This window comes from Fundulus heteroclitus, chromosome 14, assembly GCF_011125445.2.
Source record: "Fundulus heteroclitus isolate FHET01 chromosome 14, MU-UCD_Fhet_4.1, whole genome shotgun sequence".
Lineage (NCBI taxonomy): Eukaryota > Metazoa > Chordata > Actinopteri > Cyprinodontiformes > Fundulidae > Fundulus > Fundulus heteroclitus.
In genome coordinates this window covers 18,751,327-18,775,586 of record NC_046374.1, presented here as the reverse complement: position 1 = coordinate 18,775,586, position 24,260 = coordinate 18,751,327, and the positions used below count along the sequence as shown (strand labels likewise).

Sequence of the window (24,260 nt, the reverse complement as noted above, 5' to 3'; positions counted from 1 at the left end):
GTGAGCCAAATATTTGTATGTATAATTCTGATGCAATTTGGATTGGAAAAAACAAGTTCAAACTTCCATACTTCAATTTGGGAGTTTTTACAATCATTCCACATGGGGAAAGAATGCTTTAAAAGCATCTTTAAAAGCTCAAAATAAATTTGAGGTTCATGTCAATGAGGATTATCAAACTTCTTCCCTGCACTTTTCTTTAATGAAACAATGTTATATAGTTCCTCTTCAACACGCACATCCACTGGAACGGATGCAACATGATACAGAAAGGTAATAAAACTGTCTTATTTTGCACCATTTTTAAACAGAGTAGATTTTCTTCTTTTAATCGCGTCTATAAAATAAAGTCTACACATATTTGCTTGTCAGAAGTTACCCCCCCCCCCCCCCTCCCTCCCCAATAATGATTAGCTGCAAATCCCACAATGCACACCTCTGGGGATGTGTTTGTTCCCCCTTGCTGAAAAGAGCGCCCTCTTCTGTCACCAATCACAGCCTAATTGCACATCAGGGTTTAGCAACCCTTTCGATCCAAAGAGCTGTTTTCATCCTGGTTGGTATAAAATAAAACTGGTGTAGAGTCTACTTGACCCTTGGGGGGGGGGGGGGGGGGGACATCTGAAATATAAAGACAAAATGTGTACGGAATACACTTCTGCTTTGTTGTGAAAGTTAAAGATTCAAAAACAAATTTAAGATATATGCTGGAACTTGCTTATCAAATGTAAGCTTTTCATGTGTTAACATCATGCATACTAACATGTGGGCAGCATCATTTTTTTATTTTTTTTTATTACACCAACTTAATGAGTTCTTTCCATTTGTATGTACAAGGGGGGGAGGGGGGGGGTAAGCCACTAGAAACAATAAAGTATATAGTTTCCAGCTAAATAACACAAACAAATAGATTTGTTTTATTCTGTTGTATTCCCCTGATCACGCCTTCATGCAACAGTATTTACCTTCCATGTCAAAATGTCATTTTCTTTCTGGTTCAACACACGGTCTGAGGAGGGCTTCTCTTTTGCAGCAGTGTCCCTTTAAGGCCACACCCTCTTGGACAGCACGTATCCCTGCCAGGAAATGGTGAGCTTACAAACAACGTTTCCTTGGGGAGAGCATCTGAGGACAGTAGGTTGAGTTCATCCAAGCAGAGAAACTGGGTACCAAACAGACAAGACGACAGCAGCTGCTCTTGTGAATGTAAAAAAAAAAAAAAGAGAGGAAAAAAAGGAGGTGAACACATTTGCATGCCTTTGAGTCAAGCACTCCTGGTTGAATACTTTGTTCACAGGAGGGGGAAGCAGTAGTGTGCTAACCATAATTCAACAGGACTTGGAGGAATACTTCAGGCCTCTTGGAGCCACTGAATCACTTTCATTTGCTTCATGTGAGCCATCTTTGTGTGATGTATTGGGCTTGTTTCCAATAGTATGCGATTTGTCAGCTCTAATTAATCTTTCACCCAGAGGGTGCTCTGCAGCTCGCAGCCTAATATGTCTGGTCTCCTTGGTGGAATGGAGACGGCTGATTTCCTACAGCTCCCTGGGTATGGTGTGGTTGGCCAGGAGCGTGCTGCGAGGCCCTGACAGCAAGACAGTGCTGGACCAAAGCTGCAGGAAGCTGGTAAGATTTGCTAATGATTGTTGCCTTGGCTGCCATGCAGGGAATTCTCCTGAGCCGCGTAGCATTTAATACACCATTGCTCCAGGAGTATTTGCCGGCTGTTTGTTCAGTCCCAAGCCAGGATGACTGACTCCTTGCGCTGTGATGCTGGGTCTGGGTATTTAATGTAGGCTTTAAGAGGCGGCTCAGGAATACTTGGAGGGAAAGAGTTTTTGCTTTTTTTAAAATTAAACAACAAACAATAAGACGGCTTCTTTAATGTTTCTTTAACTTACTGTAGGAACAGATGGCCAAGTTTCTTTTTTTGGGAGGGGAAAAAAGGCGTACACAAACCCAGAACATTTATACTTTCTACATTTTTCCCTCCAAGTCCAGAGCCTCACTAAAATATTCATAACCCTTTTTGTTCTTCACATTTTCTGTCACCTTACATCCACAAACCTATGTATTTTGTTTCCCATTTAAGTGTTGCTGTCCTACTAGAAGGTGGGCCTCTGCTTTAGCCTACAAGCCTTTTCCAGTCACCAAAATTGCAACAAAAACCTTCTGACAGCATAATCCTGCCACCACCACGTTTCACTGCAGATATGTGATCATGGTGATATGCAGTAGTGCTTTTCCATCATAAATAGTGTTTGTTTTTGGGCCAACATTTCAGCTTTGATCCTATCTGACCAGAGAACCGTCAACATATTTGTTGTGCCCCCTGGCTGACTTTGCTAACAGGGTGCATAGTGGCTTTTTTTTTTCTTGCCCCTCCTTCATAAAAGCCATATTTATGGAGTGCACGAATAATAGTTACTGTCAACAGATGGTCTCACTGCAGATCTCTGCAGCTCCACCAGGGTTGCTTCTCTAAGTAATGCTCTTGTCGGTTCAGGTGGATGTCTAATGGTTTGCAGGTATCCCATCTTATTTCTGCTGTCAGATGATGGAACTAACAGTGCTTTTTAAAACGTTTAAAGCTTAAGATATTGTTTAACATTGCAGAACCTCACCCTGCTTCAAACATCTCCACAACTGTATGCCCGGTCTTTAACTGATGTTATCCAAGAAACGTCCGAGGCCTCCACAGAACAATTGGACTAAATTACACACAGCTGAACTGTTTACTAATTGGGTCAGCTTAGAAGCTAACTGGTTGCATTAGATTTTATTGATTGGTATTAAGAGAAAGGGGGCCGAATACAAGTGCACATCATGTTTTTCACATTTTTATTACGGTAATCAATTTCCAAAACCCCTGTGTTCCTTCGAATCATTTGTGTTGGTCTATCACATAAAAGTCTGCGGTTGCAGTGTGGCATTTTTTTTAAGTGGTCTTGATTATTGTCATTATTTTGGCTTTCAGAAAGTCTTTTGACTTTGTCTGCCTTTTTTATTTATTTGTCCAGTCTTTCTTGACCATGACAAAAATAAACTAGTGGATGAGCATTATGTCCAAGTGGTGTGTCTGGAAAATGTTTAAATATCCAAAGTCCCGCCACGCAGTGAAGAAGCATCCTTCAGCTGATCATAAACAGTCTGCCAAGTTGTGGGGGAGTCGACTTGTTTATGCCAAAATTCTGTTTCTGCCCCTCAAAACGAGGTATCTCCAGCTATTTTCAATTGGTAGCGACAGGCTGCTGGCAACAAAGTGCCCAGCGATTCAATGAAATTGGTCGTTTGCTTTGTTACGTTATATTTCCACAGATCATAGGTTGATTGTATGTGTTTACAAGCCTTTTGATGCTTAAATTATGAGTAAAATTTGAGGGGCTCAACAGCAGCAACGATGTAAAAGCATATTGATCAGGGCCACTTTAAAAAGTTACAAAGAGATCTGGCACCTTGTAAACACTATATGAAGAAACGGGGGAAGACTTTTTGCACTGTGCTGTACTTTCACAAATTACCTGTCATGGTTTAGGAAAAGACTCTGGTGCATGTGGCAATTACTGACACAGTGGAGAAATTTCAGAAAAGGATTTTTTTTTTTATATAATATGTAGAGGATTTATGTTCTGCAGGTTTTGGGGCCATGTTTCAGGATGGCAGTAGGTGGAGAGGTGGCTGGCTGGATATACTTATGGAGATAACTGTTGAATGAGTGGAGCTTACTGAGTTGGAGATAGTTGGAGCTCCTGTAGAGGGTGAGTCTATCCACAGAGCTGAAGTTGATGGGAGATCAGTGTATGGTGGTCAAGTGATGGTTTGTCCTTTATTTCCTTGCAGATGGGAGCTGACGAGGCGATGATGTATCAGAGGGTGGACAGGCAAGTCAGTGGAGCGGGGGCGGAGGACAGGATTCTGATAGCAGTTACCAGTACGGCTGACGGAGGAGCGGCAGAAAAAAGGAGAGGGATCCAAGTAGATGTTCTTCGTACAGACGCTAGGAACCAGGAAGAGCATCACTGGAGCCGGAACTCTGCCGTCTATGCAGAAAGACAGGGGAGGTTGGTAGGTCAGAGCTCTGAGGGATCAAGGATCGCATAGAGATGAGAGCCTGATTACAACCCATGTCAGCGAAGGAAGGAAGGAAAGGAAAGGAAACGCCAAATAACCTGCATACAGCCTTGAGGATATGAGGTTCCCTTAACATGAAACAATGTCTAAATGTTAATGAGCTGATATTTGTGAGTGACAATAACTTCAATCAGATTCTGGAACTAGACTGGACTTCAACGCTTTGATTGTTATTGCTCTAGTCTTTTCCTTTCTTTAATCTTGGAGGTAGGGAAACATAATTTTTTGAAAGCAGATTTCTTAAAAGGATTTCCAGGTTTTACATCATGATCACATGCTAATACCAACTACTGTGAGCCAGAAAGCTGGACCTACATCAAACTACGAGGAGTGGTGCTCAGACCAACAAAAGTTGCAGTCAGACACGTCTATCTATTTACGCACTATTTATATAGTTTTATTTCAGAGAAGCAGAAAACTTTTGTTTGGTTGTGCCAGGTGGACGTGAGGTGAGGCATGGACTGTGCATTCATGTTGATCTACTGATATCCTCTTTCAATGTGTGCATTTCTTTAAATATCTGTTTTTTTTTTCCTCTCCTTTTTTCCAGTCCAGAGCCATCAGCATAGCTGCCAAGACGAGCACAAGCTATGAGGAGAACACCAGGCAAATTCTCTTTCAAACACTTTCCGTCACTGTATCACAAATGCCCTGCTTTCGTTATGGAGTACTAGATTCTATGCAAAAACTTACGTCGTTTTAATATGCATGAATTGGTTTGTCATTTGCCTTTTTTAAATGGACTCTAAGTTCAGCACAATCAACACATGCAGTATAACATTGAAGGTTACACAGATCTTGGTTCTTTGTTCTCTAAGTGAGGAATTAGTCTTTAACAAACTTCTTGGTTAAAGGAAGTTTAATGTCTTTGCGTATTTCATTTTTTTTAATTAAATTGGCTGAGGACAAACAATTTTGCACTTTAGGTATTGTGTCTTTGTATTTTTTGATTACCATTATACTCAAGTATACAGTCTTGCAAAAAGCCCTGAATCAGGACCACAAAATGACTCATAAAGGAGAATTGATTTATTGTCCTTGTGCTTCTTACTGTTTATAAATTGGCTGTGATTCAATCAAATTCTCAGTATTTGGATTGGTTAGCTTTGCCATTTTTGGGATTTTATGTGATAGACCAACTCAAAGTAGAGCATAATTGTGAATTGGAAGAAAAATGAGACGTGGCTTTGAACATCTTTTTGAATTTGGCACTTGTTGGAAAAAAAATCACTATGATTACAGTTACGGCTTTTGGGCAATGCCTCTACCACTTCTAGACTCTCAAACTAGACATTGGCATTGTTTCCCATTCTTTTTTTGTAAAATATCTTAAGCTCATTTAGATTGGATATGGAGCATCTGTGAAATTCAGTCGTTCTATAGATTTCCAATTTGATTTAGGTCTGGATATCACTGGGGCCATTCCAACACATCTCTAGCTGCATGTTTAGAGTCACCCTACTGGAAAGTCAAACCTTCACCCATTCTCAAGTCTTTAGCAGCCTCCAAAAAGTTGTATGTATCAATCATGTCATCAATTCTGATCCTTCCTGGGGGGAAAAAAGCATCCCAAGACAGCATCATGCTGCTGCCTGCATGTTTCAAACAGGGGATGGTGTGTTTGGTATGATGTTTAGTGTTTCTTTTCTACCATTTACATTTCATATAAGATGGATTGAACACTGCTCTGTGATATGTTGAAAGCTATGGATATTGTTTGAATAAACATTTAAACTTATCCACAACTTTACTTCTGACCTCGGTGCTGTGTTCCTTGGTCTTCCTGACGCTGTTTCTTCGCCAATGGTGCTTTAACCAACCTCTGAGGCCTTTGCATAACAGCTGGGTTTTATACTGAAATTATATTACAAGTGTACTCATAATTCAGTAAATTAGGAAGCCAGTTAAACACACTGGGTTTTATTTAGGGGTGCATGTCAAGGTGGCAAATATTACACAACCAGTCACAAGTTTGAATACACCTTGTCATTCAATGGCTTTTCCTCATTTTTATTGCTCTCTACATTGTAGCTGTATGGTGAAGATATCACATTTATGTAGCAAACAAAAAAAAAAGTGAATTAAGTCAAAACATTTTACATTTTAGATTCCTCAAAACAGCTCCACTTTGCTTCGATCACTGCGTTTCACTCTGGGCATTCTCTCGGTCACCTCAGACATTTTTCCAGCTGCCTTGAACGGGTTCCCAGAGGCAGTAATAAAAAAAACACAGTTCCCTCTTAAGAATGATGCACTTGTCTGTCGTTCTGTCACGCGGCATCCAGACAGAATGCATTCAAGTTTGTGTTTGCGACATTATGTGTGAAAAGGTTTGAGCGGTATGGACACGTTTGTGTGCTTTAGGATCCCAGAAACGTCCTGTGCCAGTCAACTGTAACCGTCTCTGCACAGTGGGCCTCACAAGTGTTTTAAACGCGAGCTTTTAGGAGCCTGTTCATAAAGTGAACGCCCAAAGTTGCCCCTACTCTGTGCTGGACGCTGTTAAACTGTACTCGGTTCTGGCCATTGAGTGGAGAGACCGGCCCGGCAGGCGCTTTATGGGAGCGCAGCGCTGTCCGTGGTGCTGAAATCAGCAGCGTTAGATCAGTACACGGACTGGTTTGCAGCAGTTAGACGCTGATGTCTGCTCCTATCTATAATCTGATGATGATGTGTATGGAGCTGATAGAGGGCGATGGAGTTGGTTTGTTATTATTTTATTAGTATTGTTCTGTCTGATGGTACAGCAAACGTGAAAATAGCACGCACCCTAAACGGCCAAATAGGGACTGTGGGGGGAAAATACATAGACTATGAAGGCTTACTTCAGGGGTGCGACGTTTGGCTTCAAATGCCACATGAAGGGAGAAGAAAGAAAATGGGACGAGGTATAAACGCTCTGTCCCTTTTTGAGTGACCGTCTCGCGGACGAATCGCAGCGTGTGATCCTGGAGAGACGCGAGGCGTTGAGAGCCAATGGCGTTGAAGAGCCGCCCCACGCGACGAGCCGCGGATGGGGGAGCCGCTCCGGGTATACCTCCGCGTCCGACGCATGCTCGTGTGTAGGTTGAATGGGATGAAACGGCGAGTGTGGAGAGGTATAAATGCGCGCTGTGACGCGGCCCGCATATATTCTCGGGCAGGACTAGCTTCTTTTAAAGACAGCCTCCTCCTCCGCGTCGCTTTCCACTCCAGTGATGTGGCGTATTTGTGTGGCGCACCTGTAAAGAGCGAGACACGGGGCAGAAAGCCGGGCTCTTTTTTTGTTTAATTATTTGATTCCTTTTTATTTCTTGTGTTGGCTTTGTTTGTTTTTTATCTTCCCCCCTCTCCCTTCCTCCTCCTCCCTTTTACCTTAATTTTTGTTTGTTTCGCGCATTTGCTGAAAATAAATCATTCCTGTGTTTTGATTTAATAAACATTTTATTTTCCTCATTTTATCTTGTTTGTGTTGGTATTTTTTTTATGTTTCTAAGTTTGAACTAAAAAAAAGAAAAAGAAAAAAAGAGCGAGCGAAAGAGAGCGCGGAATCCACATCATTTGGCCAGGTGATTCATTCAGAGATTGTTTGCCCCAAGGACGTCCCTAACTTTCGTTTATAGAAACGGTAAGATCTTTTTTTCCTGCACATTTGCTCATTCGCTTCAAGCATTTTGAAATCGACACGAAGAAGTAGACTGTTTCGGTTGGTCCGTTCGGTGTGCAGAGCAGATCCTCGTATTGCATGCAGACGTGATGTGGGGGGAAAGTCACTGTGGTGCATTCATGTGGCGGCTGAATTTTCAACTATGAACTGCGGAGCATTCAGGTAGTCTATGTGGGACCTACAGTACAGTTTTTCCCCCCTCTATTGTGTTGAATGCTGATACGCGAAAAAGGGTGATTAGAACAAACTCCTTTCAAAACAAGCAGATGGTTTCATTCTAGAGTCCCTTTTATTAGATGCAAAAAAAGAACCCTCAAAGTGTAGTCATTATTTTTATGATCCATGATGAAAAACTGACTCATTAAAACATTTACTGTGTAACCCTTGACAGGAGCAATGCTATACTCGGTGCACCTTGCGTGTTGTGCCAGTTGGAGTTTCTGGATGAAGTTCCTGCTTTCATAGGCACATTTTTTTTTATACTACTTCTGAATTGCAGGTGCGACTGCACAAGTCCAGTCTATTTATGGAAGCAAAAAGAACAAGCTCTCACTGGAGAAAGACTACTTTCAAGTATGCATTCCGTGTGTATTATATCAAGAATGTCTGCCAATGCACAGTTGTAGGCCAGTTAAGTTTATCTTAAACCATAGTGATACATCTTAAGTAGCTATTATTTTATTAGTATTGTTGCTATATTAGGGGCTGTTCCCTTGTGGGATATAGGACTTGAATTAAATCGCAAAATACCAAAAATATAGTGATGTGTTGCTGCAGCCAGGCCATTTTCTTATTTGTCAGATCTTTGGACATATCACATTAGCCTCATTCTATTTCATCATACTTTGTCTATCTTTAAATTTAGTTCAAGCAGTAATGGCAGAGTCAGCTCTAAAACTACACAAACAAGACCGCTAACACAATAATGTCTAATAAGATCAGAAACATACGTAAACCTGGTGGGAAATGTATAGACATAATAAACAGTAGTTGGATAAATTCGTTCTCATTCGGATTTATGAGCGTATTGATACTTTTTACAGCTCGATGCAGATGTTGTATAAAGTTTAATTATCACTTCTAAACCATCTAACAGGCTGGCAGAAAACCCTCTTCATATTTTTGGATGGACTTCCATGGCCCCACTGTTCAACTTTTGTCTGCTACATGTTTTTATGCAGGATGCCCACAGATGGGCAGTATAGAGCAGTCTGACATTTGCTTTAAAAAAGCCAAACTTCCACTGGAATTTGCATAATTATTGTAGTTACATTTTTAAGTTAGACTTTTTTTTATATATCTTTTTTTATTATTATTATTCCAAGCATGAGGAAGACATATTCCAAAAAATTCCAGTTTTGAATTCTAAATATAGGCTACAAGGAAAAAAATGGTTCAATATTGGATGCTTTTTGCTTTTCAAACTCAATTTCATTCATGTCAGCTAAAAAAAAAATACCTTCGGTATGCTAAGTTATTTGTGAGCCGAAAGAATCGTATTTTGTTTTGTTTTACTGATTGGGCCAAATTACGCGAATCCCGAAAAAGAGCCGTAAGTCCCATCGGTCCTCCACAAACTGCGTGCAGCTGCAGCTCATCAGCTACAGTTAAGAACGCCGCCGGTGCCGCGCGGTTAGTTCCTGCGTGCGTGTCTCCTGATTGGTTGACGCCCTGATGAGTTTATTTAGGACGTGCCCGTTCCCGCCACCGCCCCCATATGCTCCGCAGAGACTGCCACCAAACATTTGCAAAGACTTCATTAAAAACCAGCGGCGGCGGTTCAACACCTCGAGGTAAGACGTGTTAAAAACTGAAGCGTGGAAACGGCCACGGTGGGTGGGTGTTCGGCTTGAGGCCGTGTGTTAGCTAGCAGGTTCTGTTCGCCTGTCATAACTTGTTGCACGGTCTCATTAGTGCGCAGGGGGACAAACTTGTGTTTCTAAAGAGACAATAGCTAAATGACAAATTAAGACCATTTGAGCATTTTATTTTTAGTTAATGCTGCAGAAAACGCGGAGTCATGTTGTTTTGCTAGCGGTGCTGCTAATGTTCCCCCGTATCCGGCTAACAAGGCCTCTCACTGGTGTAACCTTAACAGGAGCGCTAAGTAAATTTTTTATTTTATTTTTTTCAAACTAAATTATGAAATAAAGTGTTAACTTTGCCTTTTTGTTTGTTCGAGTCTTTTCGAGTAAGAGCTGGCGGCAGAGCTGCAGCAGTAGCGCAGCTGCAGCCTATTACGTAATTAAAATGGCGCTTGTCCCACCCTGGCTTTTCAGACGCTACTTACTCAAAATTGGTCTTCTTAAAACGACTCACTGAGGCTTTCTTATAGTAAATATAAAACATTTAAGTATCCATGTCATTGCATTTTCCTTCCGCAATTTCCACCCCAGTGTTTGCTTAATAGGGCAGCAACAATTGCAAATGTTTAAATTAAACCATTTGGTTGGAGTTTAGTTGAGTCTGTTGGCACAATATTTTGGTCTAATCCTTTTTAATGGCAGCTGTAGTTCCGGAGAACAGTGGTCTGTTCTCTGCAGAGCCACCTCCAGCAGATGCTGGCATGACATGGTTTATATCGCTTCAGTAAAGCTTTGCTGACCACCAGCGTCCTCCGTCAACTTCCTGTTGCACGGGGACGCCTTTAAACGGGTTGAATAAGCTGATTGGCTGACAGGGTGTGTACTCACTATGACTAATAATCAAAAACTGGTAGATATTGCTTCCAAACTGCTCTCTGAAATGTTATTGGGCTCACTGATGTTGCAGCCCACCAGGACTAAGGAGTCAATCGGTCATATTCTGTATTAGCCTCTCTTCTTGGCATCAGCAACCCTTGATGCACATGGCAAAAAAAACCAAAAAAACATTTTTATGTAGCTACTTGGAGAAACACGTGAAGCATTTCTTCTAGGAGCCATTTTTCTTTCTTTAAATGGTATTCAAATTCGCTTTCAGAGTTAAACATTCAACGTCAACTTTTCCTCTGAACCCAATGGACCAGTCCGGGCCATCTAGGCGGCTGGATTTGGCCGGACTTGCGCATAACCTCTTTAACTCTGACCTTTCAAAAGGACGGCAAGGTCGTGCGTCTACATTTCTTGATAAATTGCAGCGCTGGATCATTCTGAGATAATATTTATTCCCGCTTTGCTGGGGTTAAAAGTGCTATGTATCATATCAGCTGACTTTCAGTGAATGGGTACTTAAAAACAGAAATTAATGGACTAGTGGGTTGTTGTTTTTTTTTGGGGGGGGGGGGGGGACAACAAAAATAAAAGCCTAATAAACATTTTTGTGCCCTGAACTTCTGTCGTCTTCAGTGGCGCTTCTAATTGCTCAGTTTAATGTTGTAAAGCTTTTTAATAAAAATTGTTACCCCTAGACATTTTTTTGTTTTGTTTTTACAATCATTTTGAATGTTAAAGGGGAAGTAGTTATGTTATAGTTTGTCTACTTTTTGCGTTTCATGTTGTGAAAAGAAAAGGCCAAAGAAAAAGGAGTGGCAGTAAACGTACGAGCAGCTCCTTGACGGGCCTAAACCCAGTCAGTTGCCTGATGGGATGACATTCACACCCATGAAAGTCAGGATATTTCCTCTGCAATGGGAGCCAGTGTCCGCCCAACTGGATAGGTTTCAATGATCCACTGCAGAAGACTCGGCTGTACAAAAACAGATCAGTTTATAATAAGTCAATATTTGACTAGGGACAGCAGATCTGAGTAAACCTCTCATGTAAGCGCTTTTTAGTCATCCGTTTGTTAAACAGATGTAATGATTACCATCAAAGTCTTCAGTAGATTTAGGACAAACTAACTAGAGTCTGGGAAGTTGGAATACAACAACGCTGCTTTATCAATTTTAACCGCATTATTTTTAAACCCTGGATATTTTTTTTATTCTATTGTCGAAGGCAGATCCGGTCTCTAATTGGATTCAAGTAACTTTATATGCTGGCCACACAAAACAATCGCCTACCATATTTGTGCATCTTTAAAAATCCATTGACTGTGATGGAGGGAAACCATCAGCTATGAACTTGCTGTTGCTGTACTGCAAAATACAACTTTAAAAAAAAAAATCTATTGGCAGTGAGGTGGAGACCCGGTAAAGTACATTTTAGCTGAGTTGCTAATGTCTCAAAAGACTGAACGCTTTAAGTGTGAGCGGTTAATTGTTCACTTTTTTATATAATACACTCTATAGATTTCTTTATTATTGGCAGCAGTAGATTGATCAATTCTTTACCCCTTCTGTCTTTTTGGAATATAATGCTGTAATTTGGGACAGAACTAGGTTTATCTTTTTGCACAATATTGCTATGAAGATGTTACTGGTTCAGGTTGGAGTGTTTAACTTTTAAATGTGGTGTGAAATTGTTTAAATCCCAAGTTCTGTGGGTATAATATGGTGCTAGCAATTATTTACATTATTACATTATTATTGTTCTGAGCCTGCTTGGGTAATTACTGGCAGGTTGCTGAAAAGGAAGACCTCTCTGTAGGGAGTTGGCTAAAGAAGGTATGTCCTGGTCTTTAAGGTGTCCAGATGTGTAGCTCGCTAAGATTTGAAGCCTTAAAGTAATTTTGACTGTTAAAATGCTGACTTAAGTGGCAAGATGTGCATGTTTTTAATTGACATCTTTAAAGGCAGACACTTGAAATATAGGCTTTTTATTATTAACATCATCTTTAAGAGCAACTGCATGGCTCTTAAATATTATATGGTGTCTGTTATTTATGGTTTTAAGGGTTTGTGAGCGCACAAGAGCTCTTGATTTTAATGAAGTCGCTGCAGATCAAGTCACATCGTGTGATGAATATCTGCTGCTTTTAGCCGATCCTCCTCCCTCTAGTCCTGCAACAACCCCAGATTCAGCAACCTCTGTTTCTGAGGACAAGAGATGAGAGTGGCTGTCTGTGTATTGCCACTACGTTTGCCTTTCTAAGTAAAGGCTGCTGACAGTGACTAAAAAGCAGGACTCGGAGGCCACACATCCGCTTTTCTCTGCATGTCATTGTGTGTCGCTGTCAGAACTAGGTTAGTATGCGGTGGCCGGCTGTAGAGAGGAGCAATTTTCCATCCTTTGTCCTTCTTAAATGGTCATCCGTCCCCTTTTCTTCTTTTCATAACATGGCCTCCTCCCCTAGCGTAGTATGGGTTGTGTGGACGTTGCACAAGCTTGTTAGCGCGGCGGCCACAGGGTGGCCCTCCCTCTACATGGGCAGGTCCTCACTGCAGGCCAGTAATGCATTGCCCTTGAACACACTAGGTGGATTACAGCAGCCTCCACGGATGCAACCGCTCCTGCTTTCATGGGCTTTTGTGGAGCCTGTAGTTACTGTGAATGCGGGGAGAGAAGTGGATTTAATGGAAATGGATTTAAAGACTGATCCCCCAAACAGGATCTAAATGTTCTGTTTTATTTTGTTTGGAGGGCGGAATGTATCTAAATTCCAAATCTAAAACTACAAATGCTTCAATTTGAGTTTCTGAGAAAACTGGAAGTTGTGAAAGGATCTTGTGCTTTTTATGAAAACATTGACTTTTATTATTTTTTGGGGGACGGGTTGGCTATAGCATCTGATTCTAGTAGAGGTCTTCCTATATTTTACCAGAGGCTTTTTGTCTTGTACTTTATTGAGGTTTAACCAAAACCGCATAGAAGTGCTGATATCACAGTCTGATGGGGCTGACTTTGGCCTCCCTGGGTGCAGTGATGACCCATTGCAAGTTACTGTAATCATTAATTTTTTCTATACCTAATATAAGAGTTATTTAATTTATTTGGGGAATGGTTAACAGCTAGCTACCAGCTCTGCTGATGGTTTCTGATGAGTCTATATGCATTAATGTGATTTATAGTTGTTAACATCCATTGAGTGCATTTTGCACATATTAGCTTGTAGATTTGAACTACAGTATAATGCATTGGAAACTGAGTAAATTAAATTAAAGCTGTGGGAGTGAAATTATTAAAATGGTGCTGCATGAATGGAAGTAAATAATAGTTTTAATAAAAATTCAAATCAATTAAATGCCCGTTTATGGGCTGTACAAATAATGGGACTGTTTAATTTGATGCTCTTCGCACCAGTAGGCAAACGCCACCTAATGCCTTAGGATTGTAAGCTGCAGCGTTTGCCTTTGTGCACTTGGTGTGTGGGTAGGCGAGTCACATCTGTGGTTTCAACAGAGATATTTTGAACTGTTACTTGTGGGCTTTTAGTTTTCAAGGACGGGTTGTGCATGTCAGTGTATGCACTCTGGAGGGTTTTTTTTTTTCCCAGCTTGTCACGCATACTTGGTCAATTTAATTCTCCGAGGAGCAAGTAGCAGAGATTCGTGCCTCCTCACTCTGAGTGCTCGGTGTCACGTCGGTACATTCTGAGCTAACCGTCGGCGTCATGCTCGGCTTGCATGGGAATTGGCCGATTTCTCTAAAAGATGATGCTCAGTTTCACTGCAGTGCTCCGTATTAATCTGGAAATGCAGAACCTTTTGGTAAATATTTTTTTCCACTTTAATGATGAGATGCTTAGTTCTATAAAGAGGCTATTAAATAGTGCAATCATTAATGCTGCGCTGCTGCCATGTAATGTTTTGACAGGGTAACCAGATGTAAAACAATTTTTACCATCCTGACTTTAAATATTTAGCTTGAAAGAGCTTCACAAAGCCTGACTGGGATAGGAATCTGCCCGAGAACCTGTGAATAGTGATGGAGAAGCAGGACTGCAGCCATGTTTGATTACTGAGGGCTTCTCAAGACGGTTTATTTAAAGGGGAACACACATTAGCAGCGTCACGTCTTTTCACGCGTCAAATGACGCCCTTAACGCATATTTAACGCGTCATGCTGACACATTCTGCCCAGTGCACTTATCTGTTTACGCCAGCAGGTGGCATAGCCTGCTCTTAGTTTTATTTAATATACTATAATTTTTTCTAATGTAAAATGTTCTCTATGTAAATATTTAAAACAGCTTTAACATTGTACCTTAACTTTGCTCCTTTATACCTTCACACAGCGACGTAGATTTCTCACCAGGCTCGTAAGAATTCAGCTGCAAGACTGGATGTCTTTGCCATTGTCCTTTTATATTGTGGCCCATATCTAGATATTTTCAACCTGAAAGATTATTCTTTGCTCGTGCTTTTTAGAAAAATTTGTTTACAACACAATGATACTGGAGTACAATCTTAAAAGGATTGTGAAAGTGGCACAGAAGAGCAGCTCTGTGCTGGAACGTAGTGGCATTGGGTTTATGTTCAGGAGCGCTCCGTATATGTTGACCACATGCTTCCGGCCTGATGAAAAATAATTGTTTACTCTATTGATGTGAATTGCCCTAAAATCGAAAGTGGTCCAATCCTGCAGCTTAATTTGTATTTTTCCCTGCTGGTTAGTGGTGGCAGTGATGCGTCTTGGGCGTAGCTGGTCATGTCTGTTGTCTACATGCTGTCAACCTCTTGGGCTTCAGGTTGTGGTGTCCTGAGGCACAACTTTAACCCTCATTGTTAACCTCCAAGTCTCAACAAGCCTTCCTTGTGACGGGTTGATTCAGAGCTACTGTTGTGAAATATTTCTCCACCCTGTTTGCCTCTATGGACTTGCTTACTGTCACTAAAAAGATAAAGGGTTGGGGCAGAGTTCTCAATTTCCAACCTGCCCTCCTTTTTGTCCTGGAGGTGTAGGGCTGTGGGGTCTAGAATCCCAGCATCCAGTTACAGTCCTCCATGTTTCCTTGTTTTATCACAGCTGGGAATCGCTCATTACGCGGCCTCTACAGATTGATATTCTGACAGAGTAATTCATCCACTTAAATCAGGCAATGCTCATAAAACCTGCAGCTTTCTGGCCGTTATGCACCAGAATCTGGAAAATAGGTTTGATGCTTATTTAATTTCATCTGAACACTGCAGTCATCATTCATTAAAGACCCTGTGAGGGTAAAATAATTTCAAATCTGAATGCCATCCTTCAGTTTGTTGCGATTTACACTGAAACCCTTGTTTAGAGTGCAACGTCTGGTCTCACAGGCCGTATCTCAAATTGACGTTACACATAAATATGCACAAGTTTTCTCATTTTGGCTGCATGTGTACTTTTTACTTCCCTGTCATGGCATCAGAGATTCCTCTTTGCTTCTACTGAAACCACATTCAGGGGTTAGCTGGCTTACCTGGGAATAGTTTAGCACATGCACTGGATTTCTTTAGGTTAACACAATGCTCATCAATGTTTGACTGTTGCATGTCAACATAAAAAAGTGAGGATAAGGCTGATGACCACCAGCACCTCCCCCTTTCTAGTATAGATGCAGTGGGATCTGCGCTACTCTCTAATTAGCCATTGTTACATTTAAATGCCTCCCAAAATGTCCCATTCGTTGGGGTGTAAACATGGCGGTAGAAATAATAGCATAACTGAAGAACCTTGTGGTTTTTCACTGCGTTTTCTAGGGTAAACTAAGGGTAATTCTCAGTGGAACAAGATGCTCTGCACTCAGATGCCTGCATGAAGATGATGCTGTAGGCTGGCTGCACACAGTGAAAGCCTTGACTGGATTTTTTTGGAAAGAGGCGTCTTGCCAAGCCTCCTGTTCCAAGTGTTTATCTAATGAAATATTGCTGCCTTGTGGCAGTATCTCAATTGGAACAATAGCCAGTGTTTGTACTTAGAATAAAAGGGAAAGCCATAATGAAGACTGAAGTTAACAATATGTTCTTGTTGCCTGATTATCCAAATACCCTGAACATGAAGGGAGCTGCTGGAGTAAAGAACTGCTTAGAATAGCCAGTTCTTGGCCAAATAACATAACATTGTTCTGTCCTTGTCGTTCTGTTTGCATACGGGATAGAGAAGCCTAAGACTTTAATCCTCAGCTTTTAAACCCCCCAGCCAAGCAATAGTTTTACCTGCCACTACGCCTGCACAAAATCTGATAAATGTATTTACAACGCTGAAAATAACAATAAGAATGTTGGCACATTTAAGCCACATTTTCACAACTTTTCTTTCTCTGCCCTTTATACAATATCCACTCCACTCTGAGCTTTAACGTCTCACACCATTAAAGGCATTTGGAGTCCGTCCTACTGGTCAGAAATAATTAATGTTATTATTAAGTACTGCAATAATTGTAATTTGATATATTTTGTGGCATGTTGCAATAGGGTGTTTTCAGCTGACGTCACGCTCACGTGACTACTCAGCGCGTCCGCCATATTGGGTGGCAGTCGTTTCGCACCGTTGACCTGCGTTGTATGACGCCTTAGGCAGTATTGGAAGTGAACAATGGGGAAAACGTGTTTAATGGTTGGTTGCACGGCCCGTGGAGGTGGAGATCAACGCTTTCTATCGCCTACCAGCCGTAATAGTGAATCAGCTGTCTGAACAACGCCGTCACCTATGGCTGACACGGATATCCAGGTCCGATTTGGACGGTGTTAAGCTGGAATACGCCAGAGTCTGCGGTGCTCACTTTGTCACAGGTAATTAACTGTTAAGTATTTAAAACATATAAGAAGAATATATTAATAATAGGGCTTGGGCGTTATGACTTATTATTTTCCGCGGCTGTCATGTTGACTGCCTCCGCCGCCTCTACTGCCTATTACTACCGCGTACTGTACTCCCTCTCTCAGCCGTGTTTTAATTTGATTAATTTCACCTTAACTTGATTTCAACCATGGTAAACCGTTGCTGTATTGTGGGCTGTAACAGCGCAACACATGATCGCCATGGGAAAAACATAGAAACAGATTAATTTTCCACCGCTTTCCTGCCTGGAGGCGCAACCACGGAGAACAACTGTAAGCGATAACAAAGAGTCGTCGGCTCGCTTGGATCGCGGCTGTAAGTCGACCGAACATAACTTTCCACAGTATCCCGATGTCAATGAGAGTGTGTTCTAAACGTTTGAAACACATAGCAGCTAGTTAAAAGTACATTACATGCGCGAGTGGTTGTTAGCGCTAACGGTTAGCATGTGCTAACCCGTCTGAGCGCAGCTTACCTTTGAACGAGTTACAGTGATAACAAAGAGATCGTCGGCTCGCTTGGATCGCGGCTGTAAGACCGAACATAACTTTCCACAGTATCCCGATGTCAATGAGAGTGTGTTCTAAACGTTTGAAACACATAGCAGCAAGTTAAAAGTACATTACATGCGCGAGTGGTTGTTAGCACTGACGGTTAGCAGCTACTAAACTAGCATGAGCGCAGCTTACCTTTGAACGAGTTGCTGTGTTCCCACTGTTTGCTGGCTTTATGATCTGCAGCTCCTACCGGCGCCAATACGGTAAATACAACTTAATTTTGCACTGGTCATTGTTCTGCTTAAATAATTAAAGCCGCGAGCGGCGTCGATCGGCCCAGAGCCCGTCCGCCCTGCGGCGGGCGGTGCGCCTTCGCGCACCGCCCGCCGCCGGCCGCCAGCCACCGCAGAAGCATGCGACACATTTGCGTCGGATTGTTTACATTTTTACCATCTTATTAAAACTCACCCGTCCACGTATGATGGCGATTTCCTTGATGTACATAACCAGATGTGAACTGGTTGTGAGCCTCTAGACCCTTGTAAGCTCTCATTTCCTCAAGAGTGTGCAGAGGGTTTTCACCGAACACCAGGTAATGCATCTGGATTACGGCTAAACAAGGCACCGTGGAGGGCATAGGGGTCCATATGGTCGATCACGGAACATTTCCTCAGATATACGTCCTTATCTGGTCGCTCTAGCGTGCTGGCGTACTTATCCATTCGCGATACGATAATACGTGTAAGACAACTAGAGATAAGGAAGTGTGCCACCCAATATGGCGGACCGGAAGTTGGCCAGTGACGTCAGTGAAAACACCCTATTTGCAGCTACGCTTTAATTTTGTAACGTCTACCAACCAATGGCCGTATTAATCCCTTGCAATGCTGCACCATCATGTTCTGCAGTCTTGTTTTGAAAAGTTTTCACAGCAAAGATTCCAGGAAGCGGAGAGGAGAACAAAACGTCTTTCTGACGGGTATAAACTGATGCATTGTTGGTGCAAAACATTCTGCGTTAGATGCAATCATCTCCTACCTGGGATAAGTGAGACGTAGGCCTGGGGGATATACTGAAAATTTACCGTCATGAAATTTATGACAATAACGACGTCATTTGGCCATTTTGGTATTCATAAAATAATTAAAACAAGTAGTCTGGTTTTGGCTGTGTATAGGTAGTCCAGTGGTGTCCAATGTCAGTCCTCATGCCCCGGTGTCCTGCGGGTTAAAGGCGTTGTCCTGGTTCAACACAGCTGAACCCAGTGAGTGCATAGTTTGAATTAGAGGGACAGATCCAAATCACGCAGGAGACCGGCCCTCCAGGACTGCAGCTCGACACGCCCGAGGTAGGCGATGCTCATGTCCCTTTAAGACGCTGCACTACCTGTACGGTCTGTAGTCACGTGACTCCGCCCCATGCAGTCTCAAGAAGTGGGAGACGGTGAGGTTGGAGGAAATTTCAGATGTTTTGGTGGCAGAGGTAGAGCTGCTCCAGGAGGAAGAGGAGCAGCTGATCTGGTCCGGTCGCACGATATAGAAAAAAAGCCTAGCGATAAAATAGAAATCAGATTGGTCCATATCGATGAGACATACTTTAAATGCATCGCTTGCCATTTTATGCTGTTTAAGGATTTATTTTTTAATAAATTGATTCAAACACAACCCTTTATTCAACCAACATTTTACCAAAACTAAGTTTTAAAAGAAAAGTGTGCTCTCTGAACTCTTTGAAGTTTGGTGACGGAGAGTTCCTGGGTCTATGTTTCTGATTGGTTGGGAGGAGGATGTAATGACTCTAGTATTATCCTACAGGATAGGCTAGAATGCACTGTTCTACCATTGAACTTTTTTCCTATTGAACCACACCTCAATCAAGTGATTATTGAATTATCGTCCAGCCCTAGGTCACACGATGGAGTCGTTCATTAGTCTGGCTTTACGTTACATCAATGATGAATGGAAACCCTGCACCAGAGTGCTTCAGACGGCATATTTTCCAGCTGATACCGCGGAGCTGGTCGGAACAGGGTTTAAGCACGATGCTGTCTGCATGGGACATCAAGGAACAGTTCCTCCTCACCGTTACTACTGACAGACCTAAAGCTGCTGAGCTCAATAAATGGATGCAAGTGCAGTGTTATGGGTACAGGCTGCATCTGGCAGTCAGTAAGTGTACATCTTAATGGAGTTACCTTTGTACGTTGATGGGGGTTATTTTATTTTTAACCTATATGCTTCGTTAGGGACGTGTGTGTATTTGGGAGGAGCATCTATTGATAATTTAGTGGTGATCATCCTGGGGAATCATACCGTCAATATACAACTGGCTGGGAAAGGTGTGTGTGTGTGATTTGTGTTGCCGTCTGTTTATCGTTACCGAAGTAAACTGCTCAATATGTTGTGATACTGATTTTTTTAGGCCTTATCGCCCAGCCCTACTGAGAAATGGGCGAAATTGCAAAGGTATGAAATGGTTAAGTGATGGGATGGGAAATGCCTTCAGCAGCTGCGGTGGGGTTTGGGAGTCAACTATAGCTGCTGTACGCAACCCAACTTTGTGCAAACTTCAGAGATTTAAATGCTTTTTGATCCGAGTAATCCCCTAGTACAGCAGATATTATGAAAATAATCAACATTTTAAGGTGTAGGCTCTTATCAAATATAATTAAATGTCCAATCTATTTGATTTAAATATATTAGCTTGGTCTTATTGTGTATCAATTTTCATTTTGCTTCAGAAGCTATTTGCACAACGTTTAATTTTTTGACAATTCACTCTTCAGGTGTAATTGATGTGCTGTTTTTTTTTTTTTACCTCTTTCCCAAAACCAACGAGTAATGATTTTAATTAGCGTTTTCGATACCTGGAGGCAATTTATGCGTCATTGCACCAGCCTCTGCAGTGCTGTACAACACTATCAATATTCTTTATGTCCAACTTAGATGTATTTTAGTTGTTGAATTTAAAGGTGAGGTAACCAACTTGAGTTTCTTAGACGTCTGCCTTTTTATCTGCCGTTTACCAAATGAGAAATGTGTGTAATATTTTTTGTTAAAACACTTCATCAATATTACAATGTTAAGTTAATCTTCTTAACCGTTTGCATTTAAATGCATAGAAAGTGATTAGATCACAGGTTTTACATGAGCAGAGCAGAAATAATCAGCTGCATTTCAACGCGAGTTAAACTGGTTTATGGGCCCAATCCAAAGAACTCATTACAGATTTTGGCCCAATCTAGATGACGCATATTATCAGCTTTAAAGAATTTTCAGTTTATCTGATGTAGGAGGGTAGGGCTGGACATAGAATCGTATCTGCAATATAATCTCAATTAATAAACAATTTCCAAATTAGCGTTCTGTAATTTTCAGCTATGTAACAATTAATGGGTAAGACGCGTCCTTTAGATGTCGGTAATGTTTAAAGTGGGTTTGCGTCCACATGGAAGGGAAGAGAGCTGCAGCTGTGAGATAATCAAATTTTATTTGTTTTAAAGTCTATATAATTTTTCCCTACCAGAAATTTTCAGGAATCTCACCATAACATTAAGTACCGATCAAACTATTTAATACATTGATTTGTTGGTAGGTTGTACTTTATGCACTTTTTGTTCAACAAGGATTGATGTCCAACTCAAACTGTTCTGTTTAAAAGCTAATAAATATAATAAAAGCTGTTAAATTTCCTGTTTTAAATAATCTTTGTTTACAAAATCTGTATCTTCAGGTAATTTTTGTTTATGGTTAATGCAGAGAACAGTAAAAATTAAAACGTAATCGCAGTTATGGTTGAAATAAATCACACTTTTGTCATACAGCCCTAGAGGAGGGTTAGCTATTGTGATTTTAAAAAGAGCAGTGAGATAACTATTTCACAAGTTATAACATGAGCAATAAATCATCCAGAGCACATCAACTAATTTAATTCATAAATCCGCATGTTCTGAACTACTATTGCACTACTGGGTATAAATTAGCCTGTGACCAATACTAAGTCCCAAATAACCACCAGAAGGTGCAATTTATCTACTCTGTACCTTTTTAAACTAGTACAGTGGAAATTTGGAAGAACCAGGGCTACAATATTTAGGTTCAGATGTTTGAAAGAAGAAATGGGAGAGGTTAAAATGTACCTTTTTTATAAGCCGGTGTTTAATGTTCAAGTCTTAGACACGGTTGAGAAAATCCTAGTTTAGTTTATTTCAGCGTATGCTTTTAGAGCTACAATGCTGCAGCTAAACTAAGACTATGATTACAGAAACTAAACGTCAAGCTTACAAATTTAACTTTGATATTTTTTTAATTTTTTTTTAGGTCGGAGGGTTTTCTTTGTTTTATAATCTTGTGTACTTTTCGAAATAATGGAACAGGTTTATACTAAGTTGTTTAAATTCAAGTTTTTGTGTGGACAGTTTCTGATGAGATTAGTGGTGAATAGTGAAGAAAAAGATATTCTTCCAGTTATGGGGGAGAAATAAATCCTTGAATATTATCAATATATTAAACTATTGTGCTCCTCTGGGCTTCGTCTCTATAAGTATATCTTGTGTGGTAAATGCCATTAAAGTTGAAGCAGTTTCTGTAACACTCGTTCTGTTTCTGCCCAAGTTGTTTTCTGGTTTTTGACCTTGGTTTAGGGACATGCCTGTGAATCATGACTCATGTTATTAGCTGATGTGTAATAAATGACCTGCACTGCAGTCTGTCTACATGGAGAGCAATGAATACTGCTGTGGGGATGTCTGATTTTTCTACAAGTGATTTGTAATGATATTCAAGCTTTGTCTCAAATTACCACATTTCCAGCCTTCACCGCAGAGAATATAAAACATTAATACATTTGCACATTTACCACGACATAACGCAGATAAGGTCCTACTTTTATAAACGCAGTCAGTGAAATCACCAGAAGGTTTGCAGGTTGCTTAGATGAGTTAAAAAAAATCAACAAATGGGGGGGAAACTTGAACAAATGTTATTTAAGCTTAGTTAAAAGGTAAATTAACAGACAGGTAAACCTTTTTTTTTTTTCAATTTTCCTCCTTTTCAAGTTGCTTTGGGAGTCTTATAAACTCGTTTCAGCTTGATTGCTGCTTCAGAGTCTGAGCTACCAGACGGTCTCCTTTAAGAAAAGGTTGTGGTAAACAGTGTCTAGGTGCTTTACTTGATGTGAAAAGTTGCTAAATATAGCAACAAAGTCTCCAAGTCTGTAACACTGTGCACCACAGAGTAGCTTCTTCTGCAGCCAGACAGCAGCTGGCAGTGTTTTATTTATTTTTTCTAATAATAAAGTACATTTTAACATTTGATATTTAAATGCATTTGACACTCTGAATATGGTTAGTGTAAGTGTGCCAATAGTGCGTGTGTGTATATAGATACACTAACTATTTTAACATGTAAATAAAAAGTTCATTGTGAGGGTGAGGTGGCTTTTATTTTTGCTGTGAAGGTGCATCACGATCAATTACATGTAGAGGAAACCCTGCTTGTTTTTATTCTCCCAGACATGGACGTCCGCATAAATTTTTTTTCCCCTCTTGACATTGGTCTGGGGGCGGCGGGGGGGGCGGCAGATAGTCGTACCCAAGGATCGACAGAACACTGTGAAAGAGTGAGAATGGTCTGTATTCATGTTCCATGTCCTGCATTTTATGTATTTATATCTCTCCATGTCCTTCTCTCGGTCTCTCTCCACCTTTCCATCTTTATCCACTGCATCTCTCGCTATCAGGAATGCATTTACTTACCAAGTCCAGTCTTGTGCAGATAGTGGGAGTATTTCCCCTCCGACAGCCATGCCGGGTCAAAACCTTTCATTCGATGACTGGATTTTTGCTGCATGTCGGAGCAGGGCTTGAAGCTCTTGGGCTATTTTTTATATTTGTACCCAGGAGTAGGAGAGTTACTCAAGAAGCTATTCACGGGAGAGTTAGTGCTGCCATCATTATGAAACTTGGTGTGTTTAAAATGCAGATATGTTAGCCTGCTTTGCAGGTGGTCAGTTGGTCTGGCGCAGCACTTCTTCAGCCTTGAAGAGCGGAGAGCGTTCTGTAGCGCAGCTCAGACTGACAGAACCCTGTCATTGGGCTGTGTGTCAAGCTAATAACAGCTAGCATTAGCTAATGTTTTCCGGCATGTCCACTTCAACACTGTTGCAGATACAGGAGCTTTACTGACTTTTTGTTGCGCTAAAACAATCCGTAAAGTACTGTTAGCTTAACATTAGCTCAACATTTCCTTTCTCTTGTCCGTCTGCCTTAGACAGTTTCTCTGAACAGCGCTTTTGTCTTCATCTTGACTATAAATAGGGTCACATGTTCTGGGTGCTCTCTGACATGTTGGCAGACTTTAAAGCTTCCAGCAGCAGCTCATGATTTGGGTCAGGCCGTGAGTGACTGTTGGAAGGAGAGGCGATGCTGCTCAA

General features: G+C 41.2%; 1 protein-coding gene and 1 long non-coding RNA gene across 11 annotated transcripts in view; both read left to right on the top strand.

Annotated features, from left to right (window-relative positions):
- Positions 1-979: 979 nt before the first annotated feature.
- Positions 980-5,352, top strand: LOC110369420. 3 transcript variants are annotated; one of them, XR_002429036.2, is made up of 6 exons: positions 982-1,206; positions 1,298-1,393; positions 1,473-1,629; positions 3,639-3,761; positions 3,844-4,583; positions 4,685-5,352. It is a non-coding gene; the product is annotated as an uncharacterized LOC110369420 (long non-coding RNA). The 3 variants fall into 3 exon arrangements; XR_002429037.2 differs by having other exon boundaries at positions 980-1,393; positions 3,621-3,761; XR_002429035.2 differs by having other exon boundaries at positions 984-1,393.
- A 2,213-nt stretch (positions 5,353-7,565) lies between these two features.
- elavl2 (ELAV like neuron-specific RNA binding protein 2) overlaps positions 7,566-24,260 on the top strand; it is a 53,955-nt gene continuing 37,260 nt past the window's right edge. For 2 of the 8 annotated variants that reach the window (XM_036146477.1, XM_036146476.1), the window contains exon 1: positions 7,566-7,741. Coding sequence is in view for 6 of the 8 variants with exons in the window: in XM_036146472.1 (XP_036002365.1) it covers positions 9,455-9,573 (119 nt within the window). In the remaining 2 variants the exon portion in view is untranslated. Of the gene's footprint in view, positions 7,742-9,445; positions 9,574-24,260 lie in introns of those variants that run through there. The other 6 variants (XM_036146472.1, XM_036146473.1, XM_036146471.1 and 3 more) reach the window with 5 other exon arrangements.